This window comes from Meleagris gallopavo, chromosome 9, assembly GCF_905368555.1.
Source record: "Meleagris gallopavo chromosome 9, MGAL_WU_HG_1.1, whole genome shotgun sequence".
NCBI classification, from domain to species: Eukaryota; Metazoa; Chordata; class Aves; order Galliformes; family Phasianidae; genus Meleagris; species Meleagris gallopavo.
In genome coordinates this window covers 291600-311216 of record NC_139412.1, presented here as the reverse complement: position 1 = coordinate 311216, position 19617 = coordinate 291600, and the positions used below count along the sequence as shown (strand labels likewise).

The 19617-nt window shown below is 51.0% G+C and overlaps 1 protein-coding gene and 1 long non-coding RNA gene across 5 annotated transcripts in view; one reads left to right on the top strand and one right to left on the bottom strand.

The window, feature by feature from the left end:
* The window catches only part of LOC100550755 (G-protein coupled receptor 83-like), a 27772-nt gene extending 8155 nt beyond the window's left edge, over positions 1–19617 (bottom strand). The window contains exons 1-6 of one of the 4 annotated variants that reach the window (XM_010715109.4): positions 6594–13575; positions 6431–6502; positions 5569–5669; positions 4428–5230; positions 3376–3501; positions 2125–2258 (exon numbers count right to left, since the gene is read on the bottom strand). In XM_010715109.4, coding sequence (XP_010713411.2) covers positions 2125–2258; positions 3376–3501; positions 4428–4811 — 644 coding nt within the window. In that variant the 5' untranslated portion in view covers positions 4812–5230; positions 5569–5669; positions 6431–6502; positions 6594–13575. Of the gene's footprint in view, positions 1–2124; positions 2259–3375; positions 3502–4427; positions 5231–5568; positions 5670–6430; positions 6503–6593; positions 13576–19411 lie in introns of those variants that run through there. The other 3 variants (XM_010715111.4, XM_085231014.1, XM_085231015.1) reach the window with 3 other exon arrangements.
* Positions 13526–15348, top strand: LOC146543756 (uncharacterized). The gene is made up of 2 exons (XR_014885071.1): positions 13526–13818; positions 13930–15348. It is a non-coding gene; the product is annotated as an uncharacterized LOC146543756 (long non-coding RNA).

The following is a 19617-nucleotide window of genomic DNA, read 5'->3' as shown; positions in this document are numbered from 1 at the left end:
TTTTTTTTTTTTTTTTTTTTTAAAACTTAAACTCAGCGGTTTAACTTCTAGTGACAAGATAAGAGAAAACAAGGACGCTCATATCTGACAGATTAATTAAACACAACTCATCCATTCGATTCAGCACAACAGATCCATGCTCTGTTGCATTTCTCGCTGCACCTCCACACCACAGAGAACTGAGTGTTCCTGCAGACACTGAAAACAAAAATGCATTCAGAGAAAGGGACACTCACAGATCTATTTCCTGGTGATGTTTTCTCCTCTTCTTTCCTTGTGTCCCTGCCTCTTTCCTCATTCCACTTTGCCCTTTTCAAACCTTGTCCTCTGTCCACTTGTTAGCCTCCATCAAGCTGCACTGTTTGCTGCAGTATTGATTAATACCTGTAATATCCTGTTCTCAGCTCTCGGTGATGGCTTTTGTGCCACAAATAGAAGATTAACTGGAAATGGGCAGCAGTGAAGGTGCGCGCCGCAAGAGATGACGCAGGACAAGTGGGGCACAGCAAACCTGAGAACACGAGGATATGGAGGACGAGGACGTGGAGGACCCAAGGCCACTCAGCAGGACACGCAGCCACACACGGCAGCACGGAGAGGCCACGTGCCCACCGTGGCTCTGGGCACAGCTCTGAGCACGGCTGCAGCCTGGCTCCTGGCTAACATCTCAGGGAAGCAGCTCCTGCTGCTGTCAGCTCCCGGCCACGGGATCTATTGCTGGTGACATTACCACCAGCATTTTTACTGAATGGAAACCAGCGATGAAAATAACGTGTCCTGGAAGTCCTTATATTGCCAACTGCCCCGTGCCGGCTCGAGGCTGGGTTTCCTCTAGGCACACTGAAGGACGAGCACCGACAGGTGCAGTGAAAGAGATAGTGGCATTTGTTCATTCATAAGCAATTTGTTGGGTAATAGCCTGAGCGCAGCTGCAGAGCAGTGCGGGCACTGGAGTAACCCAGCACTCTGTTTACAAAGTCTGAGAGCTGAAGATCTCGTATCCCCCTGCAGGACACCTCTTGAGCACATAAATCACAGCACAAGCAAGGAGGAGCTGTGGAAGCCCACGCTGCACTCCCGTTTGTGTAACCCATCCACAGCCACTATAAAAAGCCATGCAATGAGGTGAATGGGCCCCTGCAGTGCTGGTAGGAATGGCTGTGCTGCAGGAAGACATTCCAAGCCACAAGTGCTCTCACCAGACAGCACGCAGAGGGAAGATAAGAGTTTGGTTTTTGTTTCAGAGCAGAACCTTTACTTTATTCCAGTACTTCAGAAGACTTCAGGTGTGAAGTTCCAGTTCCCCTCCTCTCAATAAGTTTTTGTTGAGTTCAGCCCAGCAAGGAGCTCCCCGTGCTGCCAGACAGGCGCAGCAGCATACCCAGACCTTCCATCCCTGCTGCAGCACTGCTCCGCTCACCAGCCCTTCACTGCAAGGAGAGAAGCAGTGTTTCTCTTCTGCTTCTCCAGCTAATGTAACACTGTGCCGAGCAGCCTCCCGCTTTGAGGAAGGTTGCCCTGCTGCACAAATCCAGAGAGATAAACACTAAGAAGCCACAATGCATGAATCAGCACGTGAAGTCGGGGTGCAGGCCTGGCTGATTCAGAGGTAGTCCTACCCCTCCCTGCCTTTTCTGCTCTGTGCAAGTACAGATGTACTGCAGATGTTTACACCATGCGGTTTACTTTCTCTTCCAAACCACAGCACCTGCTCTCTGTTTCCTCCCTGCCTGGGCATGGGGCCACACAGACACGCTCCTTCTGGGACTACAGAGTTGACTGTGTGCTAAGGGACAAGAAAAGGCCCCTGGGGGAAGCCAGCCTCCGGGAGACAAACCCATCAGGCACAGGGAACCAGTGAGCGCCCCACAGTGCGGCTGTGCCAGGCTGAGCCCCTCACCCAGATCTCCTCCTGGGAAAGGATGAAAACAAAGCAAGTCCCACGCTCCTGCTGTGCGCCGAGAGGCTCCTCACTGCAGCCAAGCCTCTGCCGTAGGAAAGGAGATTCCACTGACACACAGAAATTCCCACTGATGGCATCGAGTGCTGCAGTGTCTCCCTGCAGCTGGGACTCCTCCATCCCCACACTAAGAGCAGAAAGGCTCAGAGCCAGGAGGAGCTCACCTGTAGTTGTACTGGAAGAGCTTCTGGTAGATGGCGTGGGGCAGGGAGAAGCAGGCAGCCAGCAGCCAGATCACAGCGATGCTCAGCGCTCCTTTTGTCAGAGACATCCTTTGCTTGAGTGGGTTCAGAATGACCTATAACACAGGCTGCACAAGGCTCTTGTCTCATGGGAAAGCAAAGTCCCTCTGCCAACGCACACAGCAGAGGTCATATATACATATATGTATGATTTAACGCTATTTAGGAAATAACAGTCGTGATTAGGGGAAAGTCCTGCATATCAGAATGACCTAGAAAATGGGAAACTGTTAATTCTTCAGTCTGCTCAGAAGTGCTTTCAGATAAACTTTTTCCCTAGTTCTTTTCTGTGAGAATCATTTTCTTTAAATTTTGTAAAAATAAGTGGAAAAAAAAATCCTATGCAAATTTCTTCACTTCTGGGTACGTCCTTTCATTCAGTATGAATTATGTAATGAAGCGTGGTTTGTTCGAGCTGAGCCCTCTGTCCATCTGAAGGCATTAGCTCAGCCTTCATGAAACTTCCCGAGTTAGATAAAAAGATTTTAGGAGCTTATAGGAGCTGAGCATATGAAGAATTCTGTTTTGGTAGATACAAAGCAGAGGAAAGGAGAGTGAGTGCCTGATACAAGCACATGGCCCTGTCCACATTCTCCTTCCTGCTCTTGCAATACATGGAGTGCTCAGTGCAGCAGGCAGCTGATGCAGTCTGGCTGCAGGCAGTGATGAGCAGTGTCTTCTCACAGCTCCAACATGCCCTCCAGTATTCCTGCAGCAGCCCCCCACCCCGCTGCTCCCCTTCATGCTGCTCCAGCATCAGTCCTGCAGTTACACTTCGCTAATGGGATTGCTTTTTACTGATGCAGAGGGCTGAGAACCGCTGCCACCTCAAAGCATCCTGCAGCTCAGTGGTGCAGCAAACAGCCCATGCTGTTTAAGAACAGAACAAGCAGACAATCAGGTCAGAATTTAAGGTCAGAACGTTAGATGTGTTTTATCAGTTTGACTTAGAAAGCTGAAAAGCTTGAAAATATCCCCTGTGTAACTGAACCACTGCTTTGCATTTGGCAGCGGCTCTGCTGCCTTTCAAGGCCCCCACTGCAAACAAAACCACTCACACCAATCAGCCATGTCACAGCAGCTTGCTTTAACCACCACAAACATACGGCTCAGCTGGCATCAAAGGGGCTTGGGAGGAGCTGTGCAAAAAGGTGTGGGAGAGCAGGGCCTCACCTGGTGCCTGTCCAGGGCGATGGCTGTCAGGGTGAGCGTGGAGACGTGCAGCGAGCAGTACTGCACGAAGCGGCTGACATGGCACATCGCCTTCCCAAAGATCCAGGTGCTGTTCACAAACCGAACCTGAGGAGAAAACAAAAGCCATCAGCAACCAAACTCCCAGGGAACACCTTGGGCTGAACCTGAGCTGCTGCTGCCCTTTGGCTGCAGGGCAGCTCCATTCAAAATCCCAAACCAGCAATGTGGGATGTTGAAACACCCTTACATATCACAGAATGGCCTGGGTTGGAAGGGACCTCGAGGATCACGAAGCTCCAACCCCCTGCCAACACAAGGTCACCAACCTCCACATTTCATAGCAGCCCAGGCTGCCCAGGGCCCCATCCAGCCTGGCCTTGAACACCTCCAGGGATAGACGGGGCAACCGCAGCCTCTCTGGGCAGCTGTTCCAGCTCCTATAAGAGCTTGTAAGTTAAAATATTGAGTTGAAATTAGTGGTGCTGTTGCAGCCCACCCAGCTTATCCACATAAACAACATCTGCAAACAGCAGCAATTACTTTTTTATTATACCAATAATTACATTTGGACAAGGTGGCCCATGCCCTGCTCCTGTACATCTGGAGGGCCTTCACTGAAGTCTTTACCTAGCTGCTCACTGTGAAGGACTTGGCTGCTTTTTCCCCCAGCTCTGACCAGCAGCCACATTGCTCTGAACCCTGGGATTTAAGTTTAACTTTGCAGTCCTGCTGCATGCATGTTAATGGCACTGACGCACCCAGACACCTCTCTGCAATCCCCAAGCAGCTCTCCTGACCGGTGGCAGTTCATCAGCACATCTAGGGAGACTTCAGAGTCCTTTAGGAAACAGAGTTCAACAGAGCCAAGGGAGCCCACAGTTTGCTGGATGGTGCTTTACCTGTCTAGCAGGGCCATCCATCAGGCTTGGCTGTGTTGGGTTCACTCCTCAGTTCTAGCACAGCAGCCACTGGACTGCATATTTCCGGGGCGAGTGCCCCTGGCCGACAGGAGTGCCCTGCGTGCCACTTACCAGAGTGAGGGGGGTGTTGAGCAGTGTGATCATGATGTCAGACACAGCCAGGTTGACGATGAACAGGCTGGTGGCCGAATGCATCCTCTTGTTCTTCAGCACCACGTGGCACACCAGCACGTTCCCAAAGAGAGACATGATGATGATCACTGAGTACGCCACGATCAGGAGAGCCTTCACAGTCGGTTTCTGAGATTCTGGCTCGTATCGAGCCAGCTCCGCAAACTTCTCCCACTCCACAATGCGGCTGTCTGTCCAGTTGAAGGTGGTCCTGTTGGTTGCTTGGTAGAAGGACATGAGTTTGGTCAAGGAATAGTACCGGTCAAACTCCTCAAGATAAGCTGCTATCTGTGCCTGGTGGGACAGAAGCAGCACACGAGGCATGGTGGGTGAACACGGGTCGTTGCTCAGCAGGGCATCACAGGGCTGCTGACACAGCAGTGGCCCACCAGCCACACCTGCTCAGCTCTCTGGGAAGCTGCTGAAGGTGCAGCTGGCACTGCGAGCAACGCCTGTAGGTGCACAGCCTTGAAGGTGCAACGGGCTCCCCCAGGGAGCATTGACAGCAGAGACCTCTAAACAGGGCTGGTTTGGGACTGTGCGCTCTCAACTCCTTCGTGTACCAGGAGCTGCAATAGCTCCTCAGGTGGGCTGGAGAGATTAACTCATTATTGCTACATGTGCAGTGGGCATTTGTCAGGTTTTATTCATTCTCAGATGAGTGCACTTTTCCTCCAACTATCAGGGAAGGATGTTCTGGTGCTGCTCTCATCCCATACTTCAAAACAGTCGTTTCTTTTCTGCTGAAAGATTAAACAAATTCATTTAGGGTGTCATTTTTGAGAGCACAGGTAGCTGTTGTATACATCTAACCCAGCAATTACCCTAAAGTTGTTCGGAACTTGAAAATCATATCAGAAGTTACCTTCAGTCTACCTCACACTTAAAAAAAAAAAAAAAAACACACAAAAAACCAGCTATATTCTGTTCAGTTTCATTTCCAGTGAGAAAGCAATCTGTCCAGCAAAGGCAACACTCAGCAGTAAAGAGGTACACAGGTCAGAAAACACCCTCACAGCATACACAAACAAGCACAGAGCATCAGAAAACTCAGCAGGCATAAAAATCACTACTTACTCACCTCTCAACCTTCTTTTCTTGTTTTTAGATATTTCTGGTGATTTCAGATTGATCTGTTGTTGTTAGGTGGAACTTAAGAAGCACTCACATCATTACTTCCAGCTACACAGCACACAGGAAGAGAAAGTTGTTTGGAAAGCATCAGGATTTCAGCAAGGAGATGCTTTGATTTTGTGCCACATGGCTGTGTACACAAATAATGGACCTTGTATGGAGGGCAGGATCAAGAAGCAGCACTCTCAGAGCTGTAGAAACTCCTCAAGATGTCAGGAGGCCCCAACGCTCACCCAGCAATGCGAGCATCCAGAACTGCACCCACCTGGGTGGAAGCCCACCGGGGTGCTGGAGGACCCCATGTTACCACATTAGGGAGCTGGGCCAGCTGAAAATCAAATAAGTGGTGCTCTCAGCTGCTGACCTGACCTACCTCATGGCTTATTTCTCCCAAGGGAGGCTCAGGAACAAATGACTGAGGGGAATAGGAGACCTTAAGGAGGTGATGGAGCAGTGACCTGATTTTCCAGCACAGAATTTCTCCTTAAGAATTTCTGTATCAGTGAAACATGGCTGAAGCAATTGCTGGAGCTCGGCACTGGCTGCAGCCTCAGGCAGAGCGAAGGTGGAGCAGGGACAGCATCCTGCTTTCCTGGCGAGGTGCACGCACTCTGCACCACGGTTTAATGCAATAAGCGTTCAGTTTTATAACTCCAAGTAACCTGAAGGATCAGAGAGGGAAATTCCACCCAGCTCAACCTTCCCCCGCCCTTCTGCCCCGGGTGCCCGCAGCACCCACGGCTCCAGCTCAGCCCTTTCTGTTGCAGAGACGCTCACCTTTCGTCGCAAAGAATTAAAAGACAACTCACCGACAACCGTCTGTCGGATGATCTGAACTCTAAACATAAACCAACGCTGCACCCTCTGAACCGAGCAAACCTCTAGAGAAGAGCACAAAGGTCGCAAAGCGCGAGTTAAACGCAGTTCAACAATCTCCAAATAACAGAGGGAGAAAAACTCCCCGTCACTTACCGGCCGTGCCGCCGCCGGCAGCCCCGGCTCGGACCCCCCCCGGGCTCGGAGCTCCGCCGGACCAGGCAACGCGGAGCCTCACGTGCAGCCCGGGGGCTCCGCGCCCCGCTGCGCTCCTCAGGCTTTAGCGGAGATCGGCGCTCGGAAGCAGAGCCGACGGCCGCTCCGTGCCGGGCTGTCGGAGCACGGCGAGGAGCGCGATTCATCCGCGGGTGCGCGCGAGGTTAACGAGAAAGCAGCGCCGCGGCTCGGGGGCTGCTCTCATTTATCGCCGTGCCTCGCGGGCAGAGTGAAGTTTCCCACCTGGAGAGCTCTGGGGGAACGCTCCTCTGCGACTTCCTTGCAGAAGGGGAGAGCGTAGGTCGCTCTGAACGTTGTGCATCCTACTGCTACAATCAGAAAGATTAACGTGGTGGAAAGGTGATACAGGAATAGAATAGCAAAAGGGACTAACACGGATGGGACGATGTTACAAAGAGAAAATGCTCGCCCATCTCTGAAGATCTCAGCTTGCAAGGAAACTCTACAAGAGGGAATAATCTCCACCCAGAGACCCTTTCCCAGTGGCAGTCACCCCTTCCATGAAGTCTATGAGAGGTGCAGCCAGGCTACACCCCTTTCTGTCATGCAGCTGAATTGCTTTCACCTGTGCTCCCAGGGCTGACCGGGTCCTTTCCCCAGGCGATCCATCAGTGGTTCAGGCCAGAACTCAACAGTTCCCATATGCCTACTTATTTCCATGGAAACAGATACAAAAGTGCAATAACACTGTTTGAGAGAGAAAGTTCTCAGTTGCAAAGTACTGTTTTTCAACACCACCGTTAACTGTGTGTTTTCACTAGCAGTGAACAAGAGCTGCATACCATCCTTGTAAATATCTGCACCAGTGGAGGTGAGCCACTGTCGCTGTCACCACCTCACCACCCGCTCCTCACTGTGCTCACATCCACTGTTTGTTCTCCATAAATGCTCAGCAAGATGAATGGCAATTGGTGCCATCTTTTCTGCGTGGAAAAATTCAGTGCCATCCATTTGCTCCGTATGTACTTCTATGTCAGACACCGTTTTGTCAGACCACCTTTCTGCTGCCATCAGTCACAAAATGTGATGGAATATCAATGCTTCTGCTTCTGCTGCTGTCTTATCAACGTCCACCTCTGACCTCGTGAGCCAACATAATAACATAGGAGCCATTTCTTTTGTAGCAGCCCTCGTGGCCCACAAACTTCATTCTCTCATTGTAAAAGAGTGGAATAAAGCAGGCAGGATGCTCAATGCATGCAGTGAAATTGTCACATCTCTTTGGATACAGGCTGTTGGCCAGTTCTTGTGAAAAAAAAAAAAAAAAAGAACAGGATTCTTTTCTTCTTGTTCTGAGACATTTGGATGATCTCAAAAGTCATCAGCAGGAGCAGGAAGGACACGTTGGCCACCCATCCGTGTGGGCTGCCCACACACACACCCCTGATGCAGAGGACGAAAGTCTGATCTCCACAGATTAATTCTCAGAACAGCAGGTGAAGAAAGTCAGTGCCTACGGCACCTTTCTGACAAGGCAGTGCTGTGAAGGCCGACTGGAGGCTCAGTGGAGATCTCTGTGCATTTCACGGGGCTCTGGATCCGTCCCAGGTGCGTAGAGCCCTGCGGTGCCCTGTGGGCACGGAGCCCTGCAGCATCCCTGGGGCACCCAGCATCTGCACGTGTGGGGGTAATGCAATTAACGGAGAGAACAAAAATCACAACAATCTCCAAGCTTGAAATCTTGAAGTGAGGCTTTTAGTGGAATTTCAGCCCTGATGGATTCTTCTTAAATAAGCGCTCTTCCCATGTCTGAATCCTTCTTGGCAGATACAGACACAGCCTCACAAGAAACAAAGGTGATTTTGGTCTCAGACACAGATATTGGAAGATACGTGTTTGAACTGGAGATTGTAGTCATTGTCAATTTCCAGCATGTGCAGCTCACACCTTACTAAAAAGAAAAAAGGTTTTGGATTCTGTCCTCCTCCCATCTCCTCTGTGCTGTGGCTCTGTCTGCAGCCGCTTTCCCTCTGCACCCAGAGTCGGGTGTTCTGTGTTACCGTGCGGTTGGAGTTGGCCACAGCCACATAACCTCTCTCAAAGCACACAAACAGTGATGAACCTTTTCACAATTGCACACTTCTGCAGTTTGGGCACCTGGTGCAGCTGGTCCTGCATCTGCCAGAGGCGTTTGGAGAAACCAGTGAAAATCTTTGCAGTAAATAGCAGAGGCACTGCTCTGAAATGGGAATCCTTCCCATCAGAGGGAAAAGACATGCATGGGATGGATGTTTCCTGGGGTCTACGTGCTGCCCACCCCAAACCTGTGACAAACCTCTGGTTGCTTTCAGCAGGAGATGGCTGAAGTCCGTACTTACTGTACCTTCTTGCCTGAGGCACGTAAGGACATTCTGCACAACAAGTGATCTTGTAGGCCTCTGCTTTTTCTTTTTTTCCTCTGAAGCCATTTCCATCTGGACTATGAGATTCCTTGCATCTGAAGAGCCATTGCCTTATCCTGTCTGTAAGTCTGTGTGTGCTTCATGTTTTGCCCAGTGTGGTGTTGTTGGCTTTGTACTGCCAGCATATTCAGAAATGAGAGCAATGAGCTTAATCAGATCCTCAGCAGGATCTCAGACACGTTATCTTTCTTCAGATGCAAAGGATTTATTTACAGGTGTGCATTAGAACCTCCTGAAACACTCAGAATGAAACTCAGTGCAGTCCCATCCCTGCATCCTATCTTCCTTTCACAATAATCCCCACTGACCTCAGCTGTGTTTGGTTCCTGCATGCAGACAGGTGAGCAGAGATGGAAGGCAGCCTGCTGTGCTCCCGAAGGCACAGCCTGAAGCGTTTAGCTGAAATCAGGCTGTTTTAACACAACTCACACCAATGACAAGTACTGTGCCGTGGCTTCCAGGCAGATGTGCAGCAGATCTGGGCGCTGCCCGCTGTGTCTGCATGGCAGTTCCCCCACATCCATCCCTCAGCTGCCCAGGTGTGCTGGGAGAGCAGCGCCTGAGCTGTGGAAGAAAATTTTTCGGGGTTTTCTGTGTTGTTTTCCTTCAGCAAAATGCAAGTTGCCCACGTGTCTGGGGAGGCTTTGCAGCTGAAGACGTTAAAGGCATTCAGTATTTTTCCTTTGGGTGTCTTACTGTTAAATGCCAGAAGGTTATTTTGTCTCCTGAAGGGTTGGGAGCTCTCTGGAGAAATGCAGAGATGATGCGCAGACATGAAACCAGAGGCATTGTAACTTCAGAGGCACAAGAAAGCTCCTTTGCTCTCAGATATTGATGTTTATTACCATCATTATGTTTTGAGGTACAGAAGGTGAAGCTGATGCCCTGCAATACCGTTTACCATGATGGCACCCACAGGCACTGCTCAGTGTGTGCAGCTGCTCACCTTTCCCTCACGTGATGCATGTAAAGCCAGCTCAGGTGCACACAGGGCAGCCAAGGACTGAATTCATAACTTCTGAACTGCACCAGGCTGCTCCCATCAGCCCCGTGCCCTCAGAGCTCAGCTCTCATGCCACGGCTGTGAGCTTTCCTCCATGGAACTGAGTGGAGCTGTGCCAACCTGGGCTAAAGATAAGGAATGCTGAGCAGCGGATGGCTCAAATCTGAAACAGAACTTATAACCTAACTAAGTTCCTTTGCTGTCTGAATTTCAACCCAAACTCAGGCAGCAGAGCTGCAGTTCGAACACCAGTGGCAGTCAGGTTCAGTTTCCCCAGGATCAGAGTGCAATCCAGCATCAGCTGTCCATGTAAATGGGAGCACTGCTTTCATGTATGCTATTTCAGGTTCAAGCCTGCCGTTAGCATACGTTTCAAACAGCATGGATTCTCGTCATAAGCCAGTGGGTGGAGGGGTAAGATCCGTAAGAATGGCTTCAATGGGAGGAACAAGAAGAAGACAACAGTGCAATTGCAATTGCGTTTGATGTTCTGTGGACAGTTACAATTTAGGCTTTGTTATTCAAACTACAAATGTCAAGAATGTAACAGGGGTTAATAATGGAACTTCAGACTGGCTGGAAAAGAAAGGCATTAAAGTGGGTTTGATAGTCCTTGAACTCGGAGAGGTTTGGGTGACAACAAAGAATGCCAATACGACATCACGAATCCGCCCTCTTCCTGAGCCCGTGGATATTGTCTACTGAAGCTGCTAGGGCTGGATTTGAGCCTCATTTTTTTTCTTTTTTTTGTCCTTTTTATCCGTTACAATCACACAGACTGCCATCAACAGAGCGTTCTGTCCCCACCTGACAGCTAGCCGCACGATTTCCATGCAGAATGAAGGCAGCAGAGAGCAATGAGAGCAGCAATTCCTGCCGACACCTTCGTGCCCACGGCAGCTCAGGGCACAGCAGCACATCGCAGCCCTCAGCCCTGGCGATGGGAGGAGCAGAGCCCGGCGCCTTCTGACGTTCTCCTTTGCAGTGGTGAAGCTGCGGCTCCCGCAGCCTCCAAGCCTTTCACAGCCTTACTCCCCTGATGGAGTCCTTCCTCGTAACAGGTGTTGGAATACAGGATGGAAAAAGAAATCAAATCTGCCTTTTCCTTAACAGAAAACTCGCTGCTAACAGAAATGGAAAAGGTCAGCAACTTTTTGTGTGTTGTACGCAGTCACCAAATACATTTACTTCTTCATCTACAGGAGCACATTTTACTTTTTGGTGCACAATGTGTGAAAATAGAGTAACGTAAGTAGGAAACACCCGAGTCCATCGTGAGATCACGCAGCAGCACTGAGCAGTGCACTTCTCCCAGCACCCACACGGAGCCTGCTGCCTGTGTGGGAGGCTCAGTGCTCATTCCCCCTTCAGTCCTGAACGCAAGCCCTGAACACAAGTCTGTCTGCAAGCACTTGCTGGTCCGAGGCTGCAGAGCTGCAGCTGTGCAGGAAAACTTTGTTAAGGGGATCCGTCCACCTAGACCTCCTCCTGCCCCCCAGTGCTCCTCCTGGATTAATCTGTGCATGCAGGTCTTGTCCAGCCCAGAACTCAGGTGCCACCCATTCTCCTTCCAATTTTCATCCCTGCCCCAGCTGATACCTCAGTTAGGAAACCAACACAAATAAAGTCCCCTCTGCTTTTCTCTCATCTGACCATTTACCATCAAGTGGCTGTGGGATCAGGTGGATTCATCTTTCAAGCATATTTTCTTTTTTATGACTATGCTGAGCCTGGAATTTAAATGCATGTTAATGTTCTGTGTTTTCTGTTGCACCAATTAGCCTGGCAAGCACAGAAGCCGAATCTTTCCTGCAGGTGCATGGATGGCCTCAGAGGAGAAATGTCATGAACCTCTCTTTACTTTGTTCTCTTTGTTAGCTTAAGAGTATGAACAATTAAAACTAAAGAGGTCTTTCCTTTTCGTACAGAAAATGTATTGCCAAATGCAGGGCCTGGCAAGCAATTTTCCTCATTCTCTTCAGTTTGGCTGTGTTAATGAACAGAGTAAAATCTAAGTGAAAAGCTGACAGCCCAGCCAGGTTGCTGTGGTCACTGCTGCAGCTGAGGAGGAGGAGCACCCAGCACTGACCTATACTGAGCTAAGGAACTGAACACTAAAATCCTTCTGTTAGGAAAAGTTATCTCTTGTCAACATTGGAGACCTCAAACGAGAGCACAGAAAAACTTCTGGGCTATTGTCCTCTGCTTATTTTTGCAGCCTAAGCTCTCCCATTCTGATTCAGGAATAGTATTTATCTATCTCAAAAGAGAAAAATGGTGCAGAAGAGTCCGGTACAGCTACATGGGGCTGTGAACAGAGAGAGGCCAATATGCTGCTTTGCCTGCATCTAAAGTCATCACAAATTGACAGCATCCCACATGCAAGGAGCAGCTCATTGTCAGAAAGATGTGCCGAGGCTGCAGGGAGTTCCAAGGCAGTAGCATCTCCAGACACAGTCCTGGATACAGCAGAGGGCCCAGGGAATGTGGGGCTCTCTCCTTGCAAGTGCAGCTGAGAGTAACACCTGAAGAGCTGAACTCTCATCAGCTCAGAAACAGTGCTTTCAAGCATCACTACGCAGCACCTTCTTTCTGAGCAATGCAGACCATTTACTGCAATAGCTGCTGAGGGCAGCAGAGGCACAAAGGGCAGCTCTGGGCACTGCAGCAGAACCCCTCAGCACAGAACTCCCACAGTGCAGCTGCTGCGCTCAGAGGAGTCAGAACTGTGGCACAGCCTCGTTACCAGCAGAGGGGTGAGACAGCATGGAAAGATTCATAGGAGGGAGAAACCACTTCATGGTTTCAGAAAGCAGATGAGAATAAGCTGTTATCCTTACGTGGGGAGCAGACTTGGCCTTCAGGTGAAAACTGTTTAACTCCTACCGAAATGCCAGAGCACTTTGAGATGCGGGGGCTAGAGCTTTCAGCTGCATCACTGATGCCACTGAAAAACAGCCACTGCGTGGTATAAATGAGAACCCATTTCCAGAGGTGCAAATCAGACTCCACTGAGCCCCAGGCTGCTCTCTTTAAGCTCCTCCTGCTATTGAAGCTCCTTAAAGAGTGGGATAACACTCCTTACTTCACGTTGTGCATTGTAGACAGACTTACAGACTTCAGGCCATGAAGGACTTAATGGGTACCCAGGAACTCTTGGATAATGTGTAACCTGTCCCATTTTCTATGCCCGTAGCAAACCGCCCTGCAGTTTCCTGCTGGAATGCTGCTAAAATAGAAGGGAAATGTTTTCCTCGTGAATCAGCACAACCGGTATCTTTTGCTTGTTTTATCTGGCTGAATAATTTCTGCCTGGGAGGGAGAAAATTGTGATCCCGTGAAACATCCATGGCCAAACACCAGCAGACCCCAGTGGGTGACTCTGGACTTAGAAACCAAATACCGAGACTGTTTTCTAACTTCCCTTTCCATCTCCCTGCTCTCGGTTAGACGTTGCTGACCTCTGAGCTGCACAGAACGTCCCCGCAGCCGCAGGGCAGCGGCGCACCGAGTGCCGCCGGCGCCACATCGCCGCCCAATCGCACCGCTGCCCTTCGTGCTGCGGCGGTTCGGTGGCCGTGGGCAGAGCCCGTTCCTTGCAAACGGACGCTGCTGTTGTGTCCGCTGGGTTCCGAAGGCTCTGCGCACCGATCTGCCAGCGCCTGGGATCAGCAGGCCGAGGGGTGGATGGCAGCGTCGGGCCGCGGTGCGCCGGGACAGCCGGCACGGCTCGGCTCTGGTACGGCTCCGTGCGCGGCGTTCTGCTCCGGGTTGGACGGGGCCTTTCTTCTCTGCCCCTGAGGAGGATCTGGCAGGGACTGAAGGACGGAACCGTTTGTTATCTTTTAAGGGGAGCGAAAGGAAATGTTTTCCTACAGCAGAAGGGGTAAGGTCGACACCCGGCTGATTAACACGATTGGAATCTCCTCCCCCGTCTGCCTCGGGAGCAGCGCTCCGTAGCGGCGGTGCGGGGCTCCGCGCAGAGCTGCGGGGACAGCACGGCCAATGTCCCGGCACGGCACGGCTCCGGCCGCACGCTCGGGTAGCGGCCGCTGGTGTGGAGCGCGGGGGCACAAAGCAGAGGCCAGGCCGAGCCGTGAAGGGTTGGTCAGGTTTATCTCCCTGCCGCCGAGCGGGCGGTGCTGCGCTCCGTGCTGCGCTCCCTACGGCCCGAGCCGTGAACCAGTGGAGTTTGTTCCGGCTTTGCATCCAGAGCCAAAACTGGGAGAAAAGCCCGAGCGGACGTAAGAAGCGTTTTGTTACTCCTCCCGCCCTGGCGCCAGCTCGGAGGTTCGCGGGGAGTCTCAGAGTGCGTGAGATCTCCGAAATCCGGTCACTCGCAGTCACTTTCACGGAGAGCTGCGGGTTCCGTATGAAGAGAGGCCGTAACAGCCCGACCGATGGAAGCTTAAAGTTTTCACAGCTGTCGGCTGCTGCGTGCCGACACCGCACGAAGCTGCGGACCTGCGGGGAGCAGCCCGTTCCGACCCCCCCGTGCCGCTGTCACCGCCCCGTCCCCTCCTGCGCAGAGCTCCGTGTCCGCCCGCCCCTCCCTCCCACCGGGAGCCCCGCGGTGCCGTCCGATCTCAGCCTCTCCGCGGCGTTTATGTGAAAGGTCGGCATCTGACTCATGACTCCAACGCGGTGGTATTTTTGGCTTTGTTTTAATCATTTTCCCCTCTATGTCTCATGCGCTGCCTGCGAGAACTTCTTGGCCTCCCAGTTATGGTGAAAGTAGGTGATTAGCGATAGACTAACTCAGGAACTATTTTGGAATGATTGGCAAACTCCGAATCCAGTCCAGCAGTACGAATTGTTCATTTATCATCCCCACTCTGGTGCTGTGTGTACCCCAACGATAGAATAAATATTGGACCAGGCGTCCCATGCTGTGGCTGGAGGGGAGAAAGCACAAGAGCTCACATCTGTCTGCTATGAATTTTTAGCTTAAAGTCATGGGGCTTAATATTAAATTGGCCAACGCAAAGAGAAAGGACAAAACCCACTCATCGCTAGGATCATTAACTTGCGGACCTCCTTTCCATTTACAGTGAAAGAACGAACACTTTTCTGTATCCTGAAGACAACCCCATGCTCTTGCTGCTTCAGCTATAGGCATTCCAGTCCAGATCACATGAACTCCCAGATGTCTCTGACATCTAATTCGTGTTCCTCAGTCTAGACCCATCATGCCCAGCTATTTCACTCCTGAGACCGCAGCAATTTGAAAAATGTGTTTCCTCTGCAGCAATTTTATCTCATCCTAACATCGCGTCTTCTGTCTCGTTATTCAGCTTGCGTTAATTCATACCCAGCACTCTTGTGAAGCAGAGGCATTTCTACCATTAGCTTCAGTTTATGGGAAGGGGACAGCTGAGAAATCCAATGATTTGCTGAAGGTACGGAGGTAGAACCAGACAACAAGGGAGTACGAGCTGCAGGTCCATCCACCTGCATCCCATCCTTCTCTGGGCAACCAATAGAGTTCCATGCTGCACTGTGCTCACACCTCACCTTCTATATTCCACACAGCCTTTTAAAACAAATTCTGGGGCCGTTCAAGCATTGTAACAGTAAGAGAACTCTTCCTTCCCTCTCTCTTCTGCCAGGCAGACCCACAGTAACGTCTGAAGTGAATGCATCCTTCCATCAGCTTGAAGACACCATTTTCCGTTCAGCCGTGCCGTGGGGCTCCACCTCCCACATCTCTGGTGTGGAACCAGCCGGTACCGCACAGCTCTGCCCCCATCAGGGCTTTGTGTGCCCGGGGAGCAGCTGTGAGCACTGAGCAGCACACCGAGGTGCAGCGATAACGTCCTTCCCCAACACCAGCACGGCTCTGACACGCAGAGGCGGTATCTGCCGGCTTCCCAGAAGCGAAGCTTTCTCAGCTGTTTTTATTTTTGCTGAGTGACGTGTTGGACAAATAGGAGCAGTTCATTGTGCCCCAGCTGTCACAGGGCCGAGTCGCACAGAGCGTGCCGACTGTGCTTGATGCTGGAACAAACAAGTGCTGCCTCTCTGCAGTCAGCGCGTATCTGTGCTGGATGCCGCATATACTGGAAACTCATATCAGCTCATGGAAGCCTGGATTGCCAAAAGGCAGAACCCAGGTTGCGGAGGTGTCAGTAAGGGTATTTCTGAAGATCTCCACAAGCTCAGTCAGCAAAGAACAATAACCCTGAAAACCTGTTTGTACAGCACTTTGATTTGTACCCATAGGATGCTGTGGTCTTCAAATGCAACCAGAAGACAAAGCAGAGTGCATGTAGCAGGTTAGGGCACACACTTCTGATATAAATGTCACATCAGTATTAATTCAGACGAAGCAAATTTCACAAAGTCACTTCTTTCCTTCCCTGTTTCTCATTTGAGTTCGGGTGTTATTTCTCTAATGAATTTTGCACTGTCGTTTTGATGTGCATTTATTGTTCCAAGAAACATATCCATTAACAGAGCTTCCTTGCAGCACGAGGTATGACTTCATTTGATCAACTGACTGAAGGCTGAGTGGAATTCATGACACTTCTCTGATAGTCAGCACTCACTGGTGAGGGACAGGCTGGGCTGCGGTCATGTTCCTGGCCCACGTCCGGAAAAGTGAGGCCCAAAAAACATCGGAGTGCTTTTCTGGGTCCCACACCTACCCACGTGGCGAAGAACTTGAGATATCTTGTAGTTAATTGAAGACCCTGAGCCGCAGTGAAAGGAAGGTCTGTGCCGGCACCTTCGGCCCATAGAGGCGGAGGGGGAGCAGAGCCCTCCGTCGCCCGTCCTCCCCAGCCAGGTGAGCGGACCGCGGGCTCGCTTCGGAGCGCCTCCACAGCGGCCTCGGTGCGGCGGGGCGGCCCGCAGCGCCACCTGGCGGCCATGGCGGGGTGGTGACACCGAGCGGAGGACGAGGGGAGCCGGCGGCGCTCGAGCAGCTCGCGGAGCACCTGAAGTTCTTCGGGATGACTTTCAGTTCCCACGAAGTAGAAGAGCATTCCTCTGGAGCGCCTGTGTCTCAGACACGGTCTTCCTGCGTGGGTAGATGCTGAAGAGCCCTCTCCAGAGAAGTGAAGCACGCAGCACGAAGCCCACCGGGGTCAGAAGGAGACCATCCCGCAGGGAACTGCCCCTTCCCCGTGCAGGGCGAAGGATTTAATGGTACGCTCTTGGAGCCGTCCTTGTGCCTCTGTTTGTCCCATCTCTGCCTGCAGATGCCCACGTGCCCTGTGGGATCTCCCCTGACCGAGCCCCGAGCACGCTCTGATGGGAGGAACCTCCCTTTGTCCTCATTCAAATTACCAAGTTGCTAAGCATGCTGCCTCTTTGCAAAGCAAAGGGGAAAACATGGGAGAAACTAGCATTATTGGAAGCAACCAGAAAGGCATCTTTGATCACTGGAGCTTCTGGGGTGTGCTCCTGCTGCCCCAGTACTCCCTCAAGATGGATGGAGGCACGTGCAGAAGGGTGGCAGGCAGTTACGCTCCTCGCCCTTTAAGCCTTGATCTGAAATGTAATCCTTCAGGAATATCATGGCCTAAACAATTTTCGTCAGTGAGTCAGTTCAGGGTTAGCAGCCTACAGAGGGAGGGTAGTCTCTCTCCCTCATAAATCAGCAACCAACAAGCTCTTTCCTTTGATGAATGTTGTTTTAAAGACAACACTCTTATTAGCTCCAAGAACACTGCCCATTAATCATGGCAAAGGAACACTGCATCCTCCTCCCTCCATAGCTTTGTTCCTGGGACTACTGACAGCCTCACCCAGAGAAAAGAAGAGGGACAGGGCAGAGGAGACCAAAAGTGCTGGGGTGCCAACAGTTGTTTGGAGAGGCAGAGGCCATCACAGAAAGGTCACCCCAAATAATGGACGTAGCACGAGTGCTTGTGAGGCTTCCAGACCTAAAACCCTTAGGAGACAGCCAAACCTCTGCCTGCCTTTGAGCTTGCCTGATTTTGGAAGAGGGAGTGGGACAGGATCTGTGCCAAAAGAGGTTCCAAATCTGGATAACATTTGTCCAGCTTATTAATTGTCACACAAGTTCTGTTTTCATATGAACCACACTTCTTTTCACAGACTTTTGCTGTTTCACCAGTAATTCACTCCTTCACCACTTAAGTGAGCTTTGCAGTTTGACCACAACTCTGTACCTGCAGTGCCCTCAGCAGAGATGTGCTGAGGGAGGGTGGCAGCTAAACAGGCCATAGCAGCAGGCAAAGCTGCTGGGGAACAGAGAAGCTCCTTACACCTGGTTTGCATTTCATATTTTGGAAAACTGAGAAAAAAAATCTGTGATCATCCATTCTGGAGAGGGGCGATTTATTTTGATGATGCCATTGGAGAGCCTCTGGGTCTGATTCTGAGCAGAAAAAACGTCCCAGACACACTGCTGATTATTTATTCTCACTTGCAAGGCATCATGGAAGGGGGGTAACAGCAACAGCTGCCAAAATGTGATCCAATCCCATATAGGATCCTCAACCAAATTTGTTTGTGATCTAATGGCTGGTCCCTGAAGCCCTGGGGAAGGCCTGCCCCTCACATACACTATCTATGAGGGTACTGTATTTCAGATGAGGCTTGCACACCTATAAACACAAATACGCACACAGGCACACCCCCACTTTCAAGGGTGCAGGAGGGTCAGCTGTGCTCTCTAAAACCTACATTTTGTGGAACCAAAGAGACCAGTGCTGCTCTATGGTGGATTTGGAGCACGGGGAGGATCCCATGCCCGGGTTGGAAGCACTCAGAAGCGCCTTTCAGCCCTGCCTGGCAGCTGCTCAGCCTCCCACTGAACAACGCTGCCCAGATGTTCTGCTCCCGCTGTGATGTGAGCAGTAAAGGAACGCTGGTGACTCACAGCATCATTTCTATTTATTCCTCATGGGCTTCTCGCCACCTTAATATTGTCTCAGCTCGCACTAACGCTTATTTAGAACAGTTCTGCTTCTTATAAACTCCTTATTCCTCTTCCTAGAAACCCGCTTTTCTGCCATCTCAGGAGGCTCTCCAGATGCTCTACGAGACCCTTCTCTACACTACACTTCATTAGAAAAGTGGCCATTGAGGTGCCAAAGTGGCTTTTAAAATTCACAGCCAGTGCTCATCTTTTAGACCTCCCATTTACTCAGAAGATTGAGGGCCCCACTGACAACACAGCTCAGTGTTGCTTCAGACCATTACCTTATTCTTACTGAAATACAAAGATTTGTTGTAACTTGATAACGTGATGGAAAGTACAGCAGTAATAGCAGGGTGGCAAAGCCTTTAGCTGCAGCAAATGAGAACAAGCCTAAATGCTACAGCTGTAGATGCAGAAACAAAGGAAAAAGACTGCTTACCTTTAGAAGGCCTCAAGTAGGCTGGGATCTCCAGCAAGATGCCCTCAGCTCCACTGCCAACCCTTAAATGAGGGCTGGGCAGCGGTGGATCCTGGCTCCATCCCTTCCATCACTGAGCTGCACTGCACCTGAGCTCCCCTGTGCTGACCCTGCCTTCCCACCAGGTGCTCCATCACTGCTTCAGGCCATGACTGGGCATTGCCACC